Source organism: Poecilia reticulata, chromosome 2, assembly GCF_904066995.2.
Source record: "Poecilia reticulata chromosome 2, P_reticulata-male-v2, whole genome shotgun sequence".
NCBI lineage: Eukaryota > Metazoa > Chordata > Actinopteri > Cyprinodontiformes > Poeciliidae > Poecilia > Poecilia reticulata.
This window is the reverse complement of record NC_088831.1, coordinates 3,282,901-3,306,663: the sequence shown is the minus strand read 5'-3', so window position 1 is coordinate 3,306,663 and position 23,763 is coordinate 3,282,901. Positions and strand designations below refer to the sequence as shown.

General features: G+C 39.7%; 1 protein-coding gene across 3 annotated transcripts in view; it reads right to left on the bottom strand.

Annotated features, from left to right (window-relative positions):
* The window catches only part of LOC103476823 (receptor tyrosine-protein kinase erbB-4), a 282,377-nt gene that overhangs the window by 102,450 nt on the left and 156,164 nt on the right, over window positions 1-23,763 (bottom strand). For all 3 annotated transcript variants that reach the window (XM_081614884.1, XM_081614889.1, XM_081614885.1), the window contains exon 3: window positions 5,978-6,164. In XM_081614884.1, the coding sequence (XP_081471010.1) occupies window positions 5,978-6,164 (187 nt within the window). The remainder of the gene's footprint in view (window positions 1-5,977; window positions 6,165-23,763) is intronic.

Sequence of the window (23,763 nt, the reverse complement as noted above, 5' to 3'; positions counted from 1 at the left end):
AGGCTTTATGTTAAGTAAAGAGGCAATGGAGGGAGAATTTTTTGCCTAAACAAACTCCAAACGCAATTACGGCAGCTGCTTTTTCTCCTCCACGTTCTTCCATCAGGAAAGTCTGCGTGATTTCTGAAAGCAGCTGGCGAAACGCGTGGAGAAATGATTAGGGAAGGTCCAATGCTTGACTGCCAATCTGTGGAACAGCTGCACTTTCACTTGATGGCTTCACTACTTGGCTGAAATTTGACATGCGTTTAGCTAAAACTGCTAAGTCGCTCAACTAAAACCTTTACTCAAGAAAAAAAAGTATTACAGAGCAGATCCCATCTTTGATGTGAAAACTCAAGGGCCGTTGTGTTCCTCAGACATCGGCGTTGCATAACGTGCATATCATGCATAATGTGTGATGCACCAAGATCGAACGATAATGAGAAGAAAATCTGAGAAAAGGACCAGAAAATAAAAAGTTTTGGACGATGTAAAACCTTCACAACTGCTAAACCAGTTTCAGCTTCATACTGCAACGAGATTTTGCAAGTATTGGATGAATTGGGTTTGGGTTAGACAGAACAGTTTGATCTCTAAGAAAACATGAAGACCAAAAAGAGAACAAAGAAAAGTTTGTAAGAAAAGAAATGTAAATAAAGATCACAACATCGGAACAAATGTTTGTTTTTATTCCTTTTTTTGATATGAGAAAGCTTGAATTATTTGTGGAAGATATATGTGCTGATCTGGAGGAATGTAGTGCCAACATATTTGACATTCCCCAACATACAGCTCTAAGTTAAAGCGCAGTCTTTTCCACAAGAACACACCTTCCATATCTGGGCTTCCACTGCGTTGGAGGCCTTTCAATGATTCGTCCCTTTATTTCTTGTTTGGTCTCTTCCAGCGTTTGACTCTGGCTCAGAAATGAAATGCCTCAAAATCTGCCTGTTATCAGACATTACATAGCTTCATAAACTGAGGTATTTTTCTTGCACAATACATGTGGTATACATGGAGAAGCAGCATTCAGCTTCTATGCACCGCAAATCTGGAATGAACTTCCAAAACAATGAGATCCTTTAAATCTAGATTTAAGTCTACCTGTTTAGAGCGGCTTTTGAAACATAATCAATAAAACTTTAATCAACATTCTGATGTGGAACGACAACACTTGAACAAATTTATTGTTTCAGTTGTTGACTTTGTATTTTTGTGTTTTTATGATGTAAAGCACTTTGAACTGCCTTGTTGCTAAAACGTCAAATACAAATACGATTGATTGATTGATTGATTGATTGATTGATTGATTGATTGATTGATTGATTGATTGATTGATTGATTGATTGATTGACCCTGCTGATTGTTGTGCCCAGGTTTTACTTTTGAAGCTGACAGACGTTGGATATTTTAAAGAATGAGACATTTGTCCACTTTTTCATTTGCTACACTTTGTGCCACAGTATAATACTTCCACTTCCCCACTTGACAGCTGGTACATTGATTATTTGATAACACTTTGACGGGGTAACACTGTCATAAATGTGATGTAACACCTGACATGAAGATAATGGAGTCTTCATGAATTTTACGACTGCTGTCATGAAGTGTTATTCTGTAAATAACGTCACTTTTAATGCATAGCTGCATTAAAGGTCCATTAAAATGATCAACTTTGCATTGAAAGTGTCATTATTTTATTTTTAAATTTGCAGCTCTCTTCTGCGCAAGTTCTATTTTTTCCTTTTATAACAGAAAAAAAAGTTTGTTTTCCTCATTTATGCTCAATTTGTTTTTAAAATGAGGGAAATTCTGAGATTTTCTGTTGACTGGGCAGAGGCGTGTGACCCGCGGAATCAATAGTCATGCTCTCGCAAATGAAGATGCACATGGGGTTAATTATAACGAGGCCTATTAATCAATTTATCTCAGCAGCAACTGCTGTTGGTAATTTGGCCTAAATACCTGCGAAATGCCCACACAAATGCTGCAATTAGTGCGACACGATTAGCTTCCAATCGGGGGAGGAAGCCGCAGCCCCGGTGAGCCTCAGTGGAAGCAATTTACATGAAAGAACAGAGAAATGATAAAGGAGGGGAAGGGAGGACAGTTATCTGGGTTCTGGACGTAGGAATATGGGAGCATATCTGCCAGAGAATTTGGTTTATATCCATATGGACGGAAAAAAGAACAATTAAACACAAAAAAGTGTCAGGAACAGGATCAGAGCGTTTCAAACACAGCACTTCATCAGTTCTGATGGCTTTTAAGATCCGACGGTTATTACGCCTGCTGCTGCTCAATGTGGGGTAATTAGCTCAGTGGTAACGTGCTAAAGTGTGTACACAGTTCATATGGCTGCAGCGGCATCAGAGTTCAAGCTGAACAAGCTGCTGGTTTGACGCCTGCACAGCTGTCTGCAGACTGACTTCAGCACAACTCAACTGAAATCCATCAGTGAAGGATTTCACAGCCCAGAGTCTGCAGGACGGAGCAGCTGGAACTTCTCATAGATTCGTACAAGTCATCAAGTTAGCTGGATCCTCATTAACATTCCGGAAGGAACAAGATGATCTGCTGGAGTAAGAGAGAAAAACATGGCAGCCCATGAGAGTTAGAGGGACCAGTGCTGGCCCAGAAGCTTTACTGGTTCTGCTTTAACTGCAGCACTGGACTGGGGTAGAGCCTGGGGATCTGAGGAAGGCGGAGCGCCGGAAAGCGTATGCAGCCGTGGAGACACATTCAGGCTCCGAATGCGTCTTTAACATCTGAACTGGCAACCAGAAATAAACACTCTGCAAAGAAACTAAATCTTACCAAGTATTTTGGTCTAGTTCCTAAGGTAAATATCTTAGTACACTTCTAATAAGACAAAACTAACTTACAAGGTTTCAGCAAGATATAGGAGATTGCTTTAAGTTAATTTTTTAATATTGATGAAAAAGTACTAGTTATGTTGACAGATTATTTCACTAATAACATGGGAAAAACATGCTGTTATAAGTGAAATAATCTGTTAATGGAACTGGCATTTAAAAAAAAAAAAATCAAAACTAAAGAATTGTTGCCTGAAAACCAGCTCCAATTTCTTGGTGGAAAGTTACTTATTTCAATTGCACTAAGATATCCCTACTAGAAACGAGAGAAAAAATACTCGCTAAGGCTTTGCATTCTTGCAGTGCAGTGCTGATGCTAAACTTACACATCCACTGAGCTGCTGAGCGAAACACGTCTCCTGCCGGTTTACTTTGAGAGTCCTTGAGGTTGGTAAAAATAAAGGAAAACCTCATTTATTTGCAAAAAGCGGCATTTTCCTGCTTCTTTTGTGTTATTTGTGGAGCAGAACTTGTGAGTCATCCAGGGATGAAGGTGCATTTAGGCTCTCCTTCCCTGTTTGAGGCTGTCAAACAGGTGCCCCCCCCCCAACCCACCCCCCGCTGCTGTACCGGCGCCGGATGTCAACACGCCCTTACAGCTCTCAGGAGTGCCTTATCACGGAATTCAGTCTCCATAAAATGCTGCTTATCACAATAAATCTAGGGCCTAATATGGATCACTGTTTGCTCCCCGACCATCAATCTCTAAAGCGGCGCTGCAAAGTCAATACGACACGGGCCTGCAGTAAATTCCTGCTGGGAAACTTTTTCTGCACCGATAGCTGTTCTCTTCCATGTGGCAGCTAGCTTTGAATAGAAACACGCAGCAATGTGTTTTTTTTTGTTTGTTTGTTTTTTTTAATCATGACAAATATAGTTGTACTCAACTGAGGTACTCCTCAGTGTGTGCCGATGTACAGGAAGTGGCCGTTTCTGATGCCTTCTTCTTTGTTCTTTGGTGACAGTTCCGAGGACGTACGTGTTGGACGGGATTCTTACTCCCGTCCATTAGTGCACCAAAGCACATTAGCTTTGGTGCACTAATGTGCACCAAAGCTTTTTGGTTTCAATTCGTGCTGGAAGCTCAACAATGAATGTGGTGAGGGTTTTTTTTTTGTTGTTTTTTTTTCCAGTCATCAAGACATCCAACACATTTCCTCCAAAAACCAACAAGAATAAAAACCAAGTAACTGCTGTTTGGAGACCGGAAAGGATTTCCCCCTTTCTCTAAGGATTGTCAGCAAGCAGGAAAAAAACCAAAATCAAAATAAACTATGTCACGTTTGTTTGATTCCTTCGATTACAAGATGGAGGGAAACTGGAGGAAGCAAATAGAAGCAGATGCTCAGACAATGTGGATCCCAAACGATTTCCTTTAGTCAGGAAGACAAGTTTCCATTTTGTCATCTGGTTCCACATTTACAGCGTTTTGCATAAGGAGAATTAAATAAACAATAAAAATTCAATAAAAAAATAAAATAAATCCATATATATATATATATATATGTACTGTGTTCGTTTCATTTTACTTTATTGAAAAAAATAAAATATATATATATTGAAATGAAAATACTTATAACATATATATACATATATAAATAAAAATATATAACTAAAATACATAAATAAGTAAAAATTTATAAATAACCTATATAAATAAATAAATAAAACAAAAACTACAGAAATATAGTTAATAATCACAGAATAAATAAACATCTGATGGATATTATATTATAATAAAATGTGTATACAAACATACAATGCATAAGGTTTAAAACTCTGGTTTGACACACATTTAATCATTGAATTTTCAGATAACCATTTAACTGTGACGTCAAAACACTTACATGGAAGTCAATAGGTCCATAAAAACACTAGTGTCGTCATGGCAATTAAGGGGTTAAACTAATTAATTCATCAGTTAATTTTATGTCCAGTTAAATTGACATGTTAGTGTTTCTAAGTGCTGATCTGTGTGTAATTCTGCAGCTGTTTCTTACAGTGCAAATCATATAAAATGCAGTATTAATCAACTTTTGCTGCTTTGTCTGAACTGAACTGAGGACATCAAACTCTTCTAAACGTACGAGGTGAAGACAGGAAGACGGCGAAGCAGGGCAATTACTTTGAAGGATCTACCATGAGGCAGCTTCCCGTTTCAGACATAACCACCGTTAAATTTTCCTTTAACAAATGGCTGCTGTTTAGCGTCGCGCTCCCGCATGGCCCAAACAAAGCCCAACACAGCAGCTGTTATGTAAAACATCGATGCAACCTGCCTCCAAAGCCTTTTTTCTTCTGACAGATGAAAAAAAAAATCAAGTTGGTGGGGAAAATCTCATTATTGAGCCCAACATTCCTAATTCAGCAGCTTATTTACAAAGTTCCACTTCTGTGACTTCCATCTTTTAAAGCTGCAATAAATCTGCTTGTGTGTGTGTGGGAGGGGAAAAAAAAAAGAAAAAAAAAAGAATTCAAACCGCCATTTTTTTAGAGCAGAAAATGTGTTGGAAGCATAAATTAAAAAAGAGCCCATAATTCATTGTGAGGGGGAGTTTAAATGGCTAAATATTACATTTACTACCTCTGATTTATCGCAAAGACAATCCATTTGATAATCCATCAAACCATTTGATTCGTTCGGCCGCTCAGGCTTTGGAGAAGTTTCCATTTTTAAATTTTTTTTTCTAGTTCTCACCTTAGAGAGGATTTCAAACACACACTTTCTGCACAGGCTTCACCAGATCCGAGAGACGAGGGAGGCAAGGAGGGATGGATTTAAGAAAGAGACAAAGGAGAAAAGAAAGCGAGGATACTGGAATACAAAGCTGAAAGGATGAAGGGAATGAAGGAAGGAATGACTATGCGGAGGAGAAAACAGGATGCAGAGAGGAGGAAGGAAGGAGAGCATGTTTAGACAGAAGGAAGAAAAGATGTGAGGAAAAGAAGTCAGAGCAGAATGAAGAGAGAACGGAAAGACGTGACAGAGGAATGAAGGACAATGGAACTGGGAATGAAGAATGGAAACACTAACATCTCTATTTCTTTACACCTTGCAGCTACTGATTTCACACTCTCTTCCAGATGTTTCTGTGCAGTCGGACCGCGGCCCGTCTTACCCGTCAGGTTGCGTAGACCTAGCTGCCTCAGGCCGTAGAAGCCGTCCCGCCTGTAGTTGAGGAAGATGGCCAGAGCGTAGCGGCCCTCGTACAGCTTGGTGCCTCGGATGATCCGCAGGTTCTCCAGTGGCAGGTACTCAAACTGATTCAGCGCCACCAACACGTAGCCTGTCACTTCTCTTATGGACTGCATGGAAAAGGAAAGAACATATAAAGGAATTAAACATGAAGATAACCTAAATGGAAAGAACAGAAACCTGTAAAAGCAGAGTGGAGAAAGCTTCAAGTGACAAGAAGGTCAACATGCTACAACGCTAGCTATGCAACCCAAAGGACTAATCATAAACATCAGTTCTGCTAATGCCAAAACGCTATACCAACATGGTGTTTAGAGGACGCTAATGCTAAGTGCTAATTGCTAAAGCACTAAATTCAACCATGTTAAAACAATTCCTGTATGTGATTTTTTCTTTAACACCCCTTATTGTTTGTTAATGTGAGTTTATTCTTCCTCATTCGTTTACTTGTCGTTTGCCAGCCATTTGTTCAATAAAGTTATTGAAAAAACAAAAAGAAGAATGTAGGAAGAGGAAATGGAACAATTATAGCTTTTACCTACTTCAAAAGAAGAGCATCTAACTATCTGAATTATTCTTAGCAGTTGACTTCAACTTGGACTGAAAGTTTACAAAGCAGCAAATTAAATAAGCACTTTAGAATCAATCCAGAAAAATAAATTAGGGGGAAGCTAAGTGTTTTCAAAGTTAGCAAAAATGCTTAAGTGCTAAATTAAAAATTAGCTCCTGACCTGACTCTAAAAAACTCTGCAAAAAGAATCACGTCATAAACTCCCATCAAAGCTGTGAAAGATTTTCAAAGAAAGTTGAAATGTTTGCCTGTTTAGATGCAAAATACGTAAAAGTGAACGATGCTCAAGTTTTTTAAACAATGCTCAACACAGAGAACTTCTCACTTTTAACTAAGTTTTGGCTGCAGCTTTCTGATTCATTACCTGTGAGGTGCCTCTGCATTCCTTTCATTTCCTGTCTGCAAATTTGCATTTTAAAATGTCAAGCTTATGAAATATTTGGATGTTGAGAGAAAAATGATAGAAATGTCACCTCAGTCACTGCCTGTTTAAACTTCCACAGCCTGAGTTCCTCTGTTGTTTTTAAAGAGAATCTCTAATAACTACTGAAAACATCTACTTCAAATTAAAAGTCCGTGTGGTTTACTTATTAGCTTTTATTTTATTCATGTTGAGCAAAAGAAAAAAAAAAACAAAACAGGAAAATTATTTGGCTTTAATTCAAGTTGAAGTAATCGGTCTTAACAGATTGGAAGACCTCGACCATCTGCCTCTTCGTGTAGCAGCTGACCTTCTCAGAAGTCACTATAAAAATCAAGCTGATTATCTCTGTATTTTGGACTTGATGAGGCAAATTAATTCAGCTGCAGAGTCAGCCTGAAGGACCGGGAGAAAAATGAGCGAGCGCTTTGGATTTTTTAAGATATCCTCATTTGAATTCTCAAGAAGAGTGGTAGTACTCAACCTTGGGTCACCACTAAATAAACGCAACGAATAAATGTAAAAAAAAAAAAAAAAGCAGCAACTTATTGGTCAACTGTGCACAGAATTTTGACGTTTGACTTGAAGCTCTTTCAATATTCATATACAACATAAAAGCAGCCAGAATTAGCTACCCTGTCCAAGAAACAAGCACTGAAATTGCTCAAAAAGCAGCCTGAATTTTTTTCACTCTTTGACATTAGCTGGTAAATGGATCATAAACACATTGAAGCAAACGGTACAATACAACCGTGACTCTAAAAGCACCTTTTACGTCTGTTTTCTCAACCATTTCTTCATTTTTATTAATCGCCAAGTGAGTTTTTTATATTTTCTTTTCATCTTGGAGTTGGTCAGATGTAGGCCACAAAACTGGCATTGAACTCAGTTGTTTCAAGTAAAGTCAAAGTAAAATGTTCCTTTAAGTTAATTACATTAATTTAAATTAGTTAGATTTGTAACTTTTAAGTTAATTGAACACAAACAAGTAATTTGTCATCACAATACCAACTGAATTAAGTGAGATTAATGTAAATAAGTCCATAAAATGAACTAAAGACAAAAACACTTTTTAAGAGTGTACTGAACATCCACATGAGGGAATGTGAATTAAAATGTTTGATAAATTTACTTGCAAAAAATACTGAAAGATGTAGCTGAAATAGACACTTTTCACCATGCAAAGAAACATCAAGATCTTTTGAAGGTTTCTTCAGTGGTCCTGATGTGTTTCCTTGACTTGGAGAAGATTTAGGTGATTCCCTTCAGAAGAAGGTGTGAGGATGCAAATTTCTGTGTGTTTTTGGTTAATTTAGCCCAATCAGGTCCCCAGAGAGATGTCATTTCATCCATATAAAACTATTGTGAGAAGTTGGGTTGTATTGTCGCAATGTATTCAAAGTAAAAAATTTTATTTTCTAGAGACGCCACCACTAACTGAATCATTACAAGTTCTGTTCTCCAGGACTCTGGAATGCATTCCTGCTTCTTGGTTCAAGTGGTCATTCTGGTCTCATCGTGTGGTCATCTAGAGTGAATCGTTTCTGTTCAGCATGAGCTGATAATCCAAGTAAAGATTTCAGGAGTTCTTGTTCTTATTCATATGGATGAACTGAGATCTGCACTGGTCTTTCAAGGTCAAGAAGCTTTTGATTTACTTATTGAGCTCTTTCTTTTTTTTCTTGTACTTTAGTTAATGGCTGAGAGAAGCATAGTTAGATCTCAAATTAGCTCCCTCTTCTTAAGGAGGCTTACTCTACTTTAAAGGTATCTTGACGCAAGTCAATTCCTTTGTCATTTGTTTATGGAAGCAGCTGGATGTGGAGTTGGAAGTTTTTTAGTCATCTGGTTAAGAATACCTTCAGTATGTCCAGTAGGGACCAGAGCTACTGAGAGGATAAACTCAGTTCAAGCTGCTTCAGGTGTTATGCCTTAAACACGTCTGGGAGAAAAGTAAGGAGTAGAATCAGTGGAAGTGTTTTGGGCACTCGTAAGGACACTTTCCTGGTTGCCTCCTTAGGGGGATGTTTTATAGATAATCCTGCGTTAGGAGACCTTGGGAGAAATTGGGGACCCACTAGAAAGATTAAATGTCACACCTGGTTTAGAAACAACTCAAAATCCCTCAAGATTAATTAGTGGGGGTAGCTTGCCTCTGGATATCTCTGCTTAAGCTGTGACCCCTATGTCGTGTGCTTTGGAGTGGCTTGGGGCAGTGTCAGGTGAAGTGGTTTGGGTGTCTGGTAGAAATCCCGTTTGGATGCCTTCCTAGGGAGGAGGTTTGACAAGAGTCACTAGAAAGAGGCCTCGGGGTAATTCCTGGACTCACATGAAAGATTTAATGTCACAGATATCTTAAGACCCAGATGACTTGGAGGAGGGAACTGTGGTCTGGGGATCTCCTCTTCAGCCCTCGTCTCCACAGTCTGGCAATAACCGATGGATATATTCATTCTCCAGAGGACATAAAGTCAAGTCAGTCCTTAATGACCATTCAAGTCCTATTTTAGGTGAATTTCAAACATCCTATGACAGGGAAGGAAGGGAAAAAAGGTCCTCAAGACTCCTCTTAATGACCAGAGACAAGCCAGTAATGATGTCGATGATTGGTTGGGAGGGAAAGAGTGAATGAGTAATGTGGGGTTTGATTGGCTGCTGACCCCTGGGGTACATTATTGGAGACTGACAGCAAGTGGGGGGGCCTATATTCTGGGATAATAGCAGGTAGCTGAGATTAGCTTCCATGTTGAGTGCCAAGCAAACACCAGCGCACACCTGCCAAGTTGGCCTATTGAAATACAAACACAATAGGAAGGAAACATTCAGCGGAGGTGCTTATTAGCAAGATTACAATGTGTCAATCATTGGGAAAGAGAAAGAGCAACATAATAAAAGAGCAGTAGAATCCATTTCAGAGGAGCTTTTGATTAGCATACTTATTGGGAAAATGATTTCCATTGTGGGGCCTGTCATAAACCCTTTGGTAAACTCATCTTCTGTCATATATGTTTCACGAGTTTCATTTGTTTGCAGAACTCACTGCAACTAATTCCATCTTGTGATTCAGCCTCTGAAAACAAAGTGCATATAAAAGGTATTTTTTGCTCCCTCTGGAGAATCGTCTTGAAGTGCCTTCATTGGTCGAAAGTCCTGCTGTTTCATCACTCCGACCCATCCGTGACCCGATGTTTACTGCCGAGTCCCGGCGAGCTTAGCGATCATCGGCTGTACCGTGACCCCCCCACCCCCAAGGTGCGTGTGGAGGAGGCGTCATGGCTGCGCCGCAGCTCGACCCAGCTGTGGGCCCGCACTCGGCTGCTGGCAGACGCCACAGTGCCTCCACTGTTGCCCCCTTCTCCCTTCCAGCCTCCGGGACCTGCTGGCGAAAATCCAACACCAAAAAAAAAAAAAACCGTTTCCCTGTTTCTTAGCAACCGCAGGAAAGCCTTCCCAGCAGTACTGGTGAGGGAAGAGTGTAGCAAGCGAGATGAGAAAAACAGATTTTGAAAGGATATTTTGTTGTAATTTATATAATTAAATTAAAAGATTACCCTGCCTTTCCTCGTTCTTTTCACTTTGACACTATTTAATTTCCTTTGGTTGCAGGATTTTTCTTTTTTGTTTGTTCCTGAAAGCTTTCTTGATCAATATTTATCTGCATTCCTCTGTGAGTCAAGGAGGAGTGAGGTCCAGAGGGAAGTAAACACAAGCACCTGCGTGTTCCCCTCCTGCCACATCAACCGGCTCTGTTTCAGAGGCAAAAACTCAAAAAGCAAAGGGGCTATAAGCTGCTCACCGTGGCCCGCTGGGTCAGGTGCTCAAATTTAACAAAATGTGGATGGAAGCTGAAGCTATTACAAACGTGTTCTCTCTCAGAAAGAAAACAATAAACAAAACAAAGAAAACAAAAGATCCAGCAAGGCCAGTGTTGGGGCTAATTTGTACCAACAATGTGCACAACAAACATCCTCCACAAAATTTTATAATTCTCTGAGATTTATAAAATATAAATCTCTGAGAGTTGAAGTTGGTTTTTCAACTTCATTAGAGTTGAAAAACCAACTGAAGATATCTGAAGTGATATTTTTGATTAAAGTATGAAATTCAGATGTAAGCCATATCTGTAGGCAGCTTTATGTTAGGAAACTCTACATCCAATCACAAGACAGATATACATTTGAATTGTCCATATTGATTAGGAAAATTTGAACAGTGTCATAAACCACAGCAAATAGACATGTTAAAATGCTAATGCTTGGTCAAAACTAATAATGAAAACAAAATATTGAGCATAATACTTTGAAATTTATCAGTTGACATCTTGCCTCAGTAAACGGCAAATTAGTAATTTGCACTTATATATATATATATATATATATATATATATATATATATATATATATATATATATATATATATATATATATATATATATAGCACAATTTCTACAATTTCATATAAAGGCATCAATGACTCTAATTTTTCAGTTGATCAAATAGGGTGAGAACGAAAGGCAAGGGATAAAAAAACATAAAAAACTGAGCCAAACCAACATGCCAACGCCAACTTTAGCATACTAGTTCAAAACATGTCCTTTTATTACATCACATCAGGCATCTATTAGATAATATATTCAAAATTAGTCAAATTAGTCATTAGTCAGCAAAAGACAAATGAGTTTAATTGAAATATACCATCAAGAACTTTGTGTGGAATCAAAGCAGCATTTTAATGCTAAAACAAGCATGCTAGTTCTGGTCAATCTCTGAATGCCAAGTCATTTAAATAAATTAAATATTTTATAAAGTGTATTCAAATACACTGGTAACTACTTTGGACAGTAGTGAAAGGGAAGAGAGAAAGTAGATAAAATAAACTACAATGTGCAATGCTAATGCTGTATCACACCAGTGTACATGAGTTAGCATGCTCACTCTAACATTTGTTCACTAGGATTCTAATTTTAAGATTATAATCCAGTTGGGTAAAACAAATGTGTCTTTTTTGAGCTTTATTAGCAAAGAATGTGCTGTTTCCTGGGTCAAGCTAGCACACCAACAAAAACGCCAGCTAACGCTAACATTTTTCTTAGCTGTTAGACAAAAGCAAAAAAAAAAGAAACTGCTGAGGATGTGTTGGAAACCGGAAATAAATCCAGCTCCTGCCATTTGTTGACGTAGTTTGAGGAACTGTATGTTCCCATTCAACAGCTGCTTAATGTTCTAGAGCGGTTCATTGTGATTGGCTCTTTCTGCTTTTGCAGTTAGCTGTGCCATAACTCAGCAGCTGTTGATAAAACCAGGTTTAATATGGAAGCTGTAAAGCATCGAGCGACTCCCCCCAGTGTTTGGCATCCTCTGGCTGTAATTGAAACATAACTTCCAGGCACTTATGTTAACAAATCTAACAAAGTATATGATGTTTTCAGTCTAATTGCTTGTGCGTCTATTGTAATTTACTCATTTAGCCTACTTTGCAGTTACCCAGGGAACCTCGCCAAACACAGTTAATAGGTATGCACACACTTTCCTCCAGGAGTCTTTCTGAGAATCAATTCCGAGCCTCTTTCACATCTAATCTGGAAACTTTAGACACGAATATGCACAACTTACTTTTGCTAACCTGTGGAGTTTGCTTTGATTTTCCACTGTGTCACTGCTTGCTCATGACAGTGAGGATCCTTAATCATTTATATGTTTAAAAAGAAACAGTCATGTCTAGATTTGTTTTTTCTGGCTGTTTGTTTTGATCCAGCTAAGCCGATTTGGGTCGAAGCAGCTGGATCTCTAAAGTCCCGGATTTGTTAGCGGAAAATAATGAGATATTTGTTGTGATCATAAAAAAAAAAAAAAAGTAATATCTGATAATGCCTGGGTTCCTCAGCAATAAGCGCCCCAAAAATTAGAAGTTGCAGCCAGGATATAATCAGATATTGAGATAATATGTGAAAACTGTTTGACGTCGTTGGATAATAAAATATTAAAATATAACCTGAACCCAGTGGAGCTGAGGGCCAACAACAGCTACATCCTCTCACCTGATATTAATAAACAATATGACTAGTGCTGAGTTAAAAAGCTCTCATGCTTTTGATAATTGAGAATTGTTCTGGTTTAACCGCAGTTGTTTTGTGGAGTACTTTTGGTTAGCTTGATTCACATTATCATTTTAAGAGTTCTTTTTGTATTAACTCTGCTTATCTTAGTCTGATATTAATGATCGGATTGAAGGAAACAGAAACTTGTTCACAGCTTCAAAGCTGAAACCAATCTGAAGATGAACGTTTTGTTTCATCTCTACATACTTTGTCTTTATAGTAAATAGCTGTCTTTGCCTTTACAAGATCCACTTTTTAAGCAGACACTGTGACTGACAGCTAAAAGTCTGCAGTCTGCCTGCTTATCCCATGATGGCTTTAAAACCATATGGTATTATAATATGTATTAAATATTAGAAGCATATCTAAACAGAACTGGCATTTTCTTGCAACGACTTCACTAATTCTAAATATACTACCATTAATGTTAAGTTATGTTCCACAAAAAAAAAAGAAAATCTCTGAATATTGTGTACATTGAAACTCCTATGAGGATTAAATGTATTGTTCAGCCCTGAAAAATAAATATTCAAAGATATCAGTAACACTACTGCATCCAGGCAATACGTTTAATCCCATAAAGAGCAACCAATGCATGTTGCTGGTCCTTCCCAACCCCTTAGTCCTTGGCTTGCTTTAGCTAGCTGACGGGCCAACACACAAAGTTGAACATGTTGGAGATAAATACAGGAAAACCCTGGAAGAAAGAGGCTGCAGAAGACTAGAGACCTTCCAGCAGATAAAAAGCTAACATGCTAACATGTTAGCTTTTTATCTTCTACCTCATTTATTCGCTTTTATTTTACTTCTCTTTAACACCTGGATTACTGGTTGCCTAAACTTTTTTCAAACAGCACCCAGGAAACAACAATGGTGGCCAGAGATCAAAAGCAGGACATTTCAAAAGTTTGGAGATGAAGTTTGCACAGAAGGTGGAACACAGGGGAGATATAGATTAAAGCATAATTAATAGGGCACCTGTTCCCGTCATCTGGATGTCAGGAAGAACGGAGAGAAGATGGAGATATGAAAGAGAGACGGAGGAATGGCAACACCACGGGAAAAAGAAAGATTTTAATGACACCTATATAAAATACAAGAGATGGAGCTCATATTACGGCCATTATGACTCATTTCCATATAGAGCCCTTTGCCAGCGAGTCAAGGAGAGTGCAGCGGTCCATGTAAGCCTCGGCATGTTCCTACTCCACGCAGCAGTAAAGTCAGCGGGTAGGAAGGGACATGTTTACATTCTGTTCAATGAGCTTCGTGAGAAAACACACACACACACGCGGCCTTTTGAGCCGGGAGCCTCGGTTCAGCAGCCCAGCCTGCAGAGAGCATGTGAAGTTTTTACATCCAAGATCTGAAGAAGTCCAGAGAAATGACGCAGGAGGAGGAGAAGAAAAAGGTGTTGACTTCGAAACGAATAAATGTCCAGATGGATGAAATGTCACTGCGGTGAGATCTCAACTTTCTGCCGATTGTACTCCGAGGTATTCATGTAAGATCAACAAAGCGCAGAAAAAAGCTCGAGATAAGGAAGAGATTTCCCTCACTTCAAATGAAAACGACATCAAATATGTGAGAGGAAGTGAACCCACACATGACTTTTCATGTTCAGAGTGGCTTAAATTCTCGCTGTATTTAAGGTGGTTAAGATCCTTGACCAGCAACTTTTAATGGCAGCCTACTTTCTTCTTTTAAGGCTGCTTTTATTCACTCATAAATCTAAAAGTTTTATCCTTTTGTTCCACTGGAATTGGAGGAAAAAACAACAGTAAAAAGATCTTTAGCCGGTTAGAACTCACGTTATGAAAGTAGTCACGAATCCTCAAAGATAAGAACAAAACTGGATGGAGAAAAAAATATATGTTTCAGAAAAACAGACTGTTATATTTTTAACCCTTTCATATCAGCAAACCATAAAAATTATCTGGTCTTTACAAAAACAGAAATAAATACATGGCAACTGAGCTCCTAAAAACTATCATTATTACTACAGGTTAATGAACTGAAGCAATGTTGCTAAGAACAATGGACTGAAATTCACATAAAAATACGAACGCTTGTGTGAAAATGTACACAATTTTAGATTTACTCGATTTAAAAAAATGTAAACTCAGATTACCCAATAGACTTTGATTTGTGGTCCCAATGAAGTGTTTAAAACTTTTTCATTTTGCATTGCAGCCACTCGACGTGCAGCTGAACTCACCGAATCCCTCTCATACCAAGACATGGACATGATTTAGTTTCAACACTCCCAGCTAGCGTCGACAATCACTTTAGGTTGACAGCGCTGCCGTGTAGAAGTGTGTATGTGGGCTGATATCCAGGGGAGCGCCTCCAGCATCTGCTCTGCCATAGGCTTTTGCCGCTGATACTCATCGCCTCCGACAGCCCGACAATCTCATATAGGCCCGCTTCACGATCGCCGTCTGCGTTGTCAAGACGCATTTACGGTCAAGAGCCTGATTGTGAAATTAAAAACTTCCAAAGGGGGCGGAGGGAGGGGGATGACGGTTTGCAGGACATTAGGAGACAAAACCGAAACAATGACAGAGCCGTACGGTGTCTGAATTCGGAGCTGCAGCTAACAAAAATAAAAACACTAATGCATAACTCATGAGGCAAGGCTGTTGTAGGAACCCAGCAACAGTGGAGTGGAGTATCACATTATGCTGTTGCCTTTGGGGACCCTACATAATGCAGTTATGTGACAAAGCTTGTGTACATCACCCACAGGCTGGCTCCTGCTTGCTTGACAGTGACTGTCGACAAAAAAAAAGGCAAGAGCCACGTTGTGTCCGACACTACTGGGGTCACGTAGTGCTGGTTTCAGTCCCCTACATCTCTGCGAGAAACCCAAACAGTGGTGTTGAGGAAGGGTCCGATGAGTCCATGTAGAGGAGAAAGAGGGGCCAGTAAGGCCTAATGTCAGCTCATTCCACCAAGGAGAAGAAAAGGTGCTTAATGGCCCTTCCAAGTGATTGATGGTTGGGCCCTCTGCAGAGGTTGGATGCAGCCATAGGAAGACAATGCAAGACTTAGCTTGGATAATAAATTCATGTCAACGGCAAAAGAGACAAAAATGCATGAATTCCCAGCGAGGAGAGGATGTGAATGTATAGAAGCAAAATAGCGGTTTCAGTTAATGATTGTGTTAGAAGAGGCCAGTGGGGACATAAATCACATTTCCCCTCACATGGGGCAGCACACTCTTACAATTCTCCTCTTCTATTACACAGACTTTACCTTCATACCAACCATTATACTTTTTGCCCTCCAACACACTGAACATTTTCACACAAAAGAGAATATGCATGTTAACTCACAAAGTCACTTTAAGATTCGGTTAATATTGTTTTTTCAGCGCTGCGGACGATGTCACCTCCGATTCTAGAACGTTGTAGCTCCAACCAGAAAACAACTGGACATGCTAATCACTATGCAGCTAACAATGAAACACCCAAACACTAAGGTCTGTTGTTTATGAATAAATGTACGCTACCCCAGATCACTGGTTTTGACAGAGAGGAGCAAAGAAGATTCTCACACCAACTCTACATGCCTGGCAGCCATTTTGGATTTTACAATCCAAAATCCAAAACTCAGGGCTGCTTTGAGCTTACAATCCAATTATCTTAGAGGCACATTTTTTTAGTTGTGACAATGAATTTGAAACATAAATGACAGAAGATACAATCCAGCCTGTAAGGGAAAGCGTCTTTATTTCGATTGACATAAGGAAGACAAAGCATAGTTAGCTACAAAGTTAGGAGTTGCTATTTAAAGTCCAGAGAGTGGAAAATCAACTAAAATCTGAACTCAGATCAAAGGAAGATGTGTAAAAACATTCAGTCTTTACCCTGGTGAACCGTATGGGTCTCTATATACGCTCATTTTCTTCTACATTGGCTGCTTATTTTCGTCGGCACCAGACAAGAAGACCAGAAACAATTACTATTTCCCTCCCTGTTAATGAAAAGCAAACTGTAGAATCTGCAAACAGCAATTCCATTTTGTGGCAGGTAACCAGGAAAGCTGCGTGACTGATTAGAGTCATGTCAGATTTGATCAGTCTTGTCTCTTTATAAAACAGAGGGAAGGTATTAGTCATATTTTTCGCAAATGATTTTGGCATCATTTGTAAGGCAAAATCTCCATACTTTATTACCTTGGATATTTTCCTCGCATTTACCTTTTCATGACCCACAATTTGCGTAAGCTCTGATTTTCCAGGCTTAGTCATGCTCTAGATTATGACGTTTAAGATATGCAACTCAGCTGTGAGCGTCTTTACATCTTAATGCTAAAAGAATTTACATGGAAGCCAAGAACGGCTGAGTTTCATCATCTGGAGCGACATTAGTCATGTTTCCCTGAAGAAAGCAGGTTTTACTTGATGAAGAGGAGGATCAGCGTCTCTGACACCACTTGAAGACATCACATCCGCATTCTCTCTGGGATGTCACGAAGATTTCTTGGCTGATCCAAACCTCCAGCTGTCACTTCCTACAAGAGGCCACTGGAGGGCAGCAGACTCATCGTCATGGCGCTACAATACCTTATCCTGCTGGAAATAGTCATCAGAAGATGGTAACACAAAGATCTGACATGTTGGGGTTGAAATGAGGGCCCAAGGTTTACCCCTCAGCATTACACTTCCAACACCAACCTGATCTGTCAATACAACGTAGGGCAGATCCAAACTCTCATGTTGTTCATGCCAGAGTCTGACCCTACCACCTCAGTGTCACAACAATGTCACAACCAGAGCCCAAACCCAATGGATGAGGTAAGGCTTTTAGTGTATTTTCTCTCCACAAAGTTCTGGTCCTTCAGTTGAGACCAAAACAGCAATATTTATTCAATTTCCAGCTGCTGTGATTCTTTTACACTATGAGAAAGCATGGTTCTATGAGAAAGGACCATGCTATGTGTCAAACCAACCAAACCCTTTGAGCAACCTGTTGCCCTCCTCATCTGAGGGGGCGCTGTACCAAGAACCACTGAAGGACACAACACAGAAACCTCTGAAGAATACACCTAGCGCAACCACATTCACATATCTCAAAACAAACCGGACTTTCTAGAGAAACGGACTGGAGTTGGATTAAAGCGGACCTGGAGTTGAAGTGAAGTGGACTTAACTGGAATGGTGGGAATGGTGTAGCCCTTAACTCCCGCTTTGTCCGACCCTGGTTTGGTGTGAACTGGCTATGGTTTCCTGTTCTTCCAGTATTGCTGGTGTTTCTGCTGCTGTAGCTCATCTGTGCCACAATCAATATATTGTGCATTTAGAGACAATATTCCACATGCACTGGTTGTAACATTCAAGCCAACATTGCATTTTCAGAATCTCAAACCAGTCTGCCCTTTCTCCTCTGACATCAAGTTTTTTCTGTACTGCTTTTTAATGGATATCTGATATTTTTCTTACCATTCTCTATAAACCAGAGACGTGGCTCAGGCTCTTCTGCTGCTCTTGAACTTAAGTCATCTTCAATAAGCCTTTAGATTGGATGAAGAGCTATTCGTGTTAAAAAGCAATTAAATAAATATAAAGTGATTCACTTCACAGTTCATTAAGCATGTATCCACTGAATGATTTACTGCAATGCAACATTGCAGTAAATAAAATAACTAACACAAAATAAAATTAAACACATTTCACAAAAATCTCTATGCTTTAAATCACAAATCCTCATGTAATTATAAATGTTGAGATATACAAACAAAAAGCTGCCCGTTGTGTTTATTTATACCTTCACCAACCTCCTCTTAGACAAGATGGCCTCTAGATTCATAGGCACACTAAATTATCACCGCAAATCAGTATAAAAGCAGAGAACTAACTTGTAGAAGAGTTGTGAACCAGGAAGTGGTGTGTGAGTGTGTGTGTGTGTGTGCGTGTGCGTGTGTGTGTGTGTGTGTGTGTGTGTGTGTATGCGTGTGTGTGCGTGTGTGTGTGTGTGTGTGCGTGTGTGTGTGTGTGTGTGTGTGTGTGTGTATGCGTGTGTGTGCGCGTCCTCCATGTTGGACATGGGACCAACCCCAGAGTTCACCAGGCTGCAGCATCAGAATCAATAAAACGGATAAATATACCGCCGGGTTTTATCGGAGCCTCTGCAGGCCACCGCTTCCTGACCTCTGCCTGTAGGTGGCAGTGGCGGTCACCGCTTCCCCTGGAGGCGTCCACACTTGACGTGTCCAGAAAGTTTACAGTTTGAAATAAATAGATTAGAAAAGTGAAAATGTTTTCCTTCGTGAACAAACCTGATCCAGTTCAATAATACCTGGAGCTAAATGTCATAAATATTCGAAGACAAAAAATGATCTCTGTAATTTTCATACTATCAAAAGTATCCACCCCCTTTGGATGCTTTATACTTGTATTGATTTTAAACCTCAATCATTATCAGCAAAATGTTTCTTTATTATTAAGATCCATCCATCTGTACACTCTTGTCCCTAAAAGGGTCAGGAGGGGTGCTGGTGCCTATCTCCAGCTAACGTTTCAGGTGAGAGGCGGGGTCACCATGCACAGGTTACCAGTCTGTCACAGTTATTATTAAGGTAAATATTTTAATTTCATATTATTATTTAATTGTTTTAATTTTAACGTTAAAGGATTTTAAAAGCATGTTTTTGTTCTGTCAAAATGCATAATGCATATTATAACAAATAAATTTAACATCCACTAACAAATGATGTGCAGCTAAAACATGAAGAAGCCAAGCCTTACCTACAGGGAAATTGAAAGAAAATCACAAGCAATAACTGCAAATTATTTTTGACCAAGACAATCACAGAGGATTTTCTGAACGCAGCCGTCTGATTATGCGACATGAATGGCAGAACACTGCATCCATATTTGATTAATATGTAGATCGCAAAACGGGAATATGAAGAGAACAACCTCGGATCAAACAAGCGAAGAGCAACACAAAGAGAAGGTGACAGACAAAACCGAAGGGAAGCGAGTTTTCTCCGTGTGTCGCCGTCACAACTGGAATCTCCCAGACTCCGAGAGCCACACAAAGAGAATCTGCATATCGCGCTCATGGGCTTGTGATGCGGAGATGCACATGGAAATACACATGCTCCTTACAAACACGCTCTGTGTAAATGTCACTGGAGGAAAGAAGGAAAAAATGTGTTCCTTCTTCTCTGTGTGTTTTCTGCAGAGGAAGATATTCTGAAACTCTCCTCATGAATGAGTCTGTGACTGCGGTGGCGTTTTTAATATCTGCAAAAAGGCCAAAGAGGAAGGCTAGCAGTGCCACAGGCTAACGTGATCCTGTGGTACAGATGGCCTGTATCAGTGGTGGGAACCGCTAACTGAACGTTAGCTACGCTAACCTTATAGCACTACCCATTAATATTAGACCCACTAACGCTAAAAAGCGACATCAATGTGTAATAATAATCACATTCACACCTCCATTTTATGTTTTCTATTCGTCAACAAAGTTTTCCACGTCATTAAGACGTTTCTTATTTTAATCAGCCAGATCATATATTCAAGCTATGGCAGTCAGATGCTTCTGTAGGTTTTTATGAATATCTTGTCCTTATTACATTTTTCCCCCCTTTTTGTAGATATTCAAATACAAATTATAATGTGCATGTTGCAGTTTTCTAAATTTGCCTCCATATTGAATTTGATTGAAATGAGTTTAAAATAGATAAACGATATGATGAAGGACAAACCTAAATGCTGAAACCGCTAAACGCCCAAAGCTCAATGAATACATGAATATAACTTAACAAAATAACCACAATTTAATGCTTATTTATTCAATCAGGATCACAAATTGTTATAAACTATGTTAATTTGATCATTTATATGGTGCAACTTAATTACAGAAGTCAGAGAGTCACTGTTATTGTCTACATCTCTGAATATTTCTTCTTAGATCATTACCATAACAGATAAAAGACTTTACACCATGAAAAATGCGTAATATTTTTGCATGATCTTAACGTGGTACTTAATATGCAAACAAAGTCCTTAAACAATCAGTGGAACGGTGCTGAAGAAGTTCGACTCTTGCTGGGTTGAACGTTGGGAAACATCCAGAGTGTTTCTTATAAATCACTGAGAGTCCCAAATTCTCTGGAGATGTCATAAAGATGCAATATGCATATATCCTGCAGCCATGATGAGCTGCTTTAAAAACGATCTCAGAGCGCTTTGGAAACGCAGCCAGACGCGGAACTGTACAATCCCGACCCTCATAACGGAAGTATTCACGAGTTGTGAGATGTGACGGTCTGAATACGTTCGTGGAAGAGAGATGAGAGACGCCCTATTATTTATTTGTGTTCGGAGCTGAAGCCTTGTTCCATTCAGACGTCTCCAGCTGCAGATTACATGCGGGGACTGTTTGTCCTTCCCAGATTTTCATGTGAAAACTTCATGTTTTAGGTTCCTGACAAGGCAGATTCCAGGATTTCACGTTCTTAACATACTTGGGGATCTCTAGAAAGATTCATTTAAACCCTAAGTCTCATATGAAATGTTGAAACAACTTCGAAACAATGTTCTTAAATCTTATGTCGAACTTGGGAAGTGAAATACTGGAGAAATGTTGCTTTGAATCCAAGAGTTTAATTATCTCAGTGCACAGCGTGTTTTCATTCTTATTTGTGCATCATGACTGGAGCATCTTCTTCACAGCTGCTAGTCTTCAGGGGCTCAAGAAAATCAGAGAAAAGTTTCTGCTCCAGAAATCCCAGGGAAGGTTGGAAGTCAGAAATTTCCAGAGCGGTTTGTTGAAGAGCGAAGACGATGCAGACTCGATCAACACGCCAAGGAAGTCGAGTGTTTTCACCATAAACTGAGAAGATTTCCAATTAACCAGCACCCCTTACAGACATAACCCCAAGCTATAGAAACATTAAAAAGTTAATTTACCTTCCAGCCTCCACCTAAAGCTCATTTCAATGAAAGCTTTGTTCTTAGCCCTAATTTGGAACTAAAAAATAGTTCAGGAAGTTCATTTATATGAGACATATGAACAATAAATAACTGGTCAGAAGAATGTCAGTCTATAGAAGACGCTTTCTACTGTATCAATGCAGGTTAAGGTATGGTTGGTAATTGATTAAAATAGATGGTTATGAACGTTTTAGAGAGGTTTTCAATTATTTATGTATTTTATTTATGTTACTTTTTTTAACGTGTCCAACAGATTTACTTTAACAAGTACGACAGATTTCACCATGATTCTCCGTTAGACGTTTATATGAAACTATTAGAAATTGCTTTGGATTTATTTCACATGTAATGATCATGGAGACAGAAAAGAGAAAAAATGACAAAGGGAGAAATGTGGGGGGGGAAAAGGGTAGAGGAGACCGAGACGGATGGAGAGAATACATAATGCCCTAGAAGTCTGCTTCTACACCTGCAGGAGAGAGAAACAGAGAACTGAGATGCTAAACATTCAACCACTTCTACAACCTACAAGAAAAGTGAAAAATCGCCATGTGTTAACTGAAACAGTGTTTCCTGAGGAGGCAAAGGACACAAACTGCGAAATTTTAGAAAGAAAGTGAAGGAGTATCAACTTGGTCTGAGTCGGTTGCTCAAGCTCTGACGTCCTTCCGGTCCTTTAAGTCTTTACTTCAGGCAGAAACTAGCCGAACAGCAGCTAACAGGAAGCAGGTGAGGGAAACGAGCGAAGAACAGGAAGCCAGAGCGCTACCTGTTCCTCCTGGCCCCCGTGCATCTGCCGCCATAATTTGCGATAATGACGGCGTCCCAGCAGGGCCACTCCTCGCCGAGTGATTCGGAATTGATTTAGTGCATTAATTACGCCCCTGTTACGCCGGTGTCACGGACAATATTCTACAATATGATAAGCTAAAGACGCGCCGCGGGATTGTTTTGATGAATTGCCGGGGTTCGCTTTTATGGCCGTACCTTTTAATTTAACGGTAATCACCCCCCCCACCCCCAACACACATTCACCCCTCCCACCACCATGGAAGAAGCAAGGCTTTAATTTCACCTCGGAGACCTCTGCTCTGCACCACGTCTGCTTTGATCAAGCAGACAGAAAAACCAATCCTCAACGCACACACACACACACACATACACACACACACACATACACACACACACATCCCGCTCCAAACCGCAGGTTGCATGCTCGAGTTTTTCTGTTGATCTGCAGACACACACATGCGTGTTTTCATGACGTGTGTCTGATCCTCTTGCTTCCTGCAGAGGAGCAACATCCATCTCTCTCTCTCTCTCTCTCTCTCTCTCTCTCTCTCTCTCTCTCTCTCTCTCTCTCTCTCTCTCTCTCTCTCTCTCTCTCTCTCTCTCTATCTACCTATCTTTCTCTAGCGCTGTAGGCAAAACGAGAAGGAGCCCAGTAATGAGCAGCAGCCGGGTCTCGGTGGTACCACCTACTAGTCCACTCCCCTGAGGGCAGAAAACCCCCCAAAGCCCCCAAACTGAAGAGCTGCAACTCCCGCAACACCCCAGGCCAAAAACTGACAGCTAATTGTTGCTGGTTTTGAAAACACGACTCCATATTCACATCCAAAAACTCAAAATCAATAGAATTCTTCTTGCGCACTCTAGATTATTTTAATCAC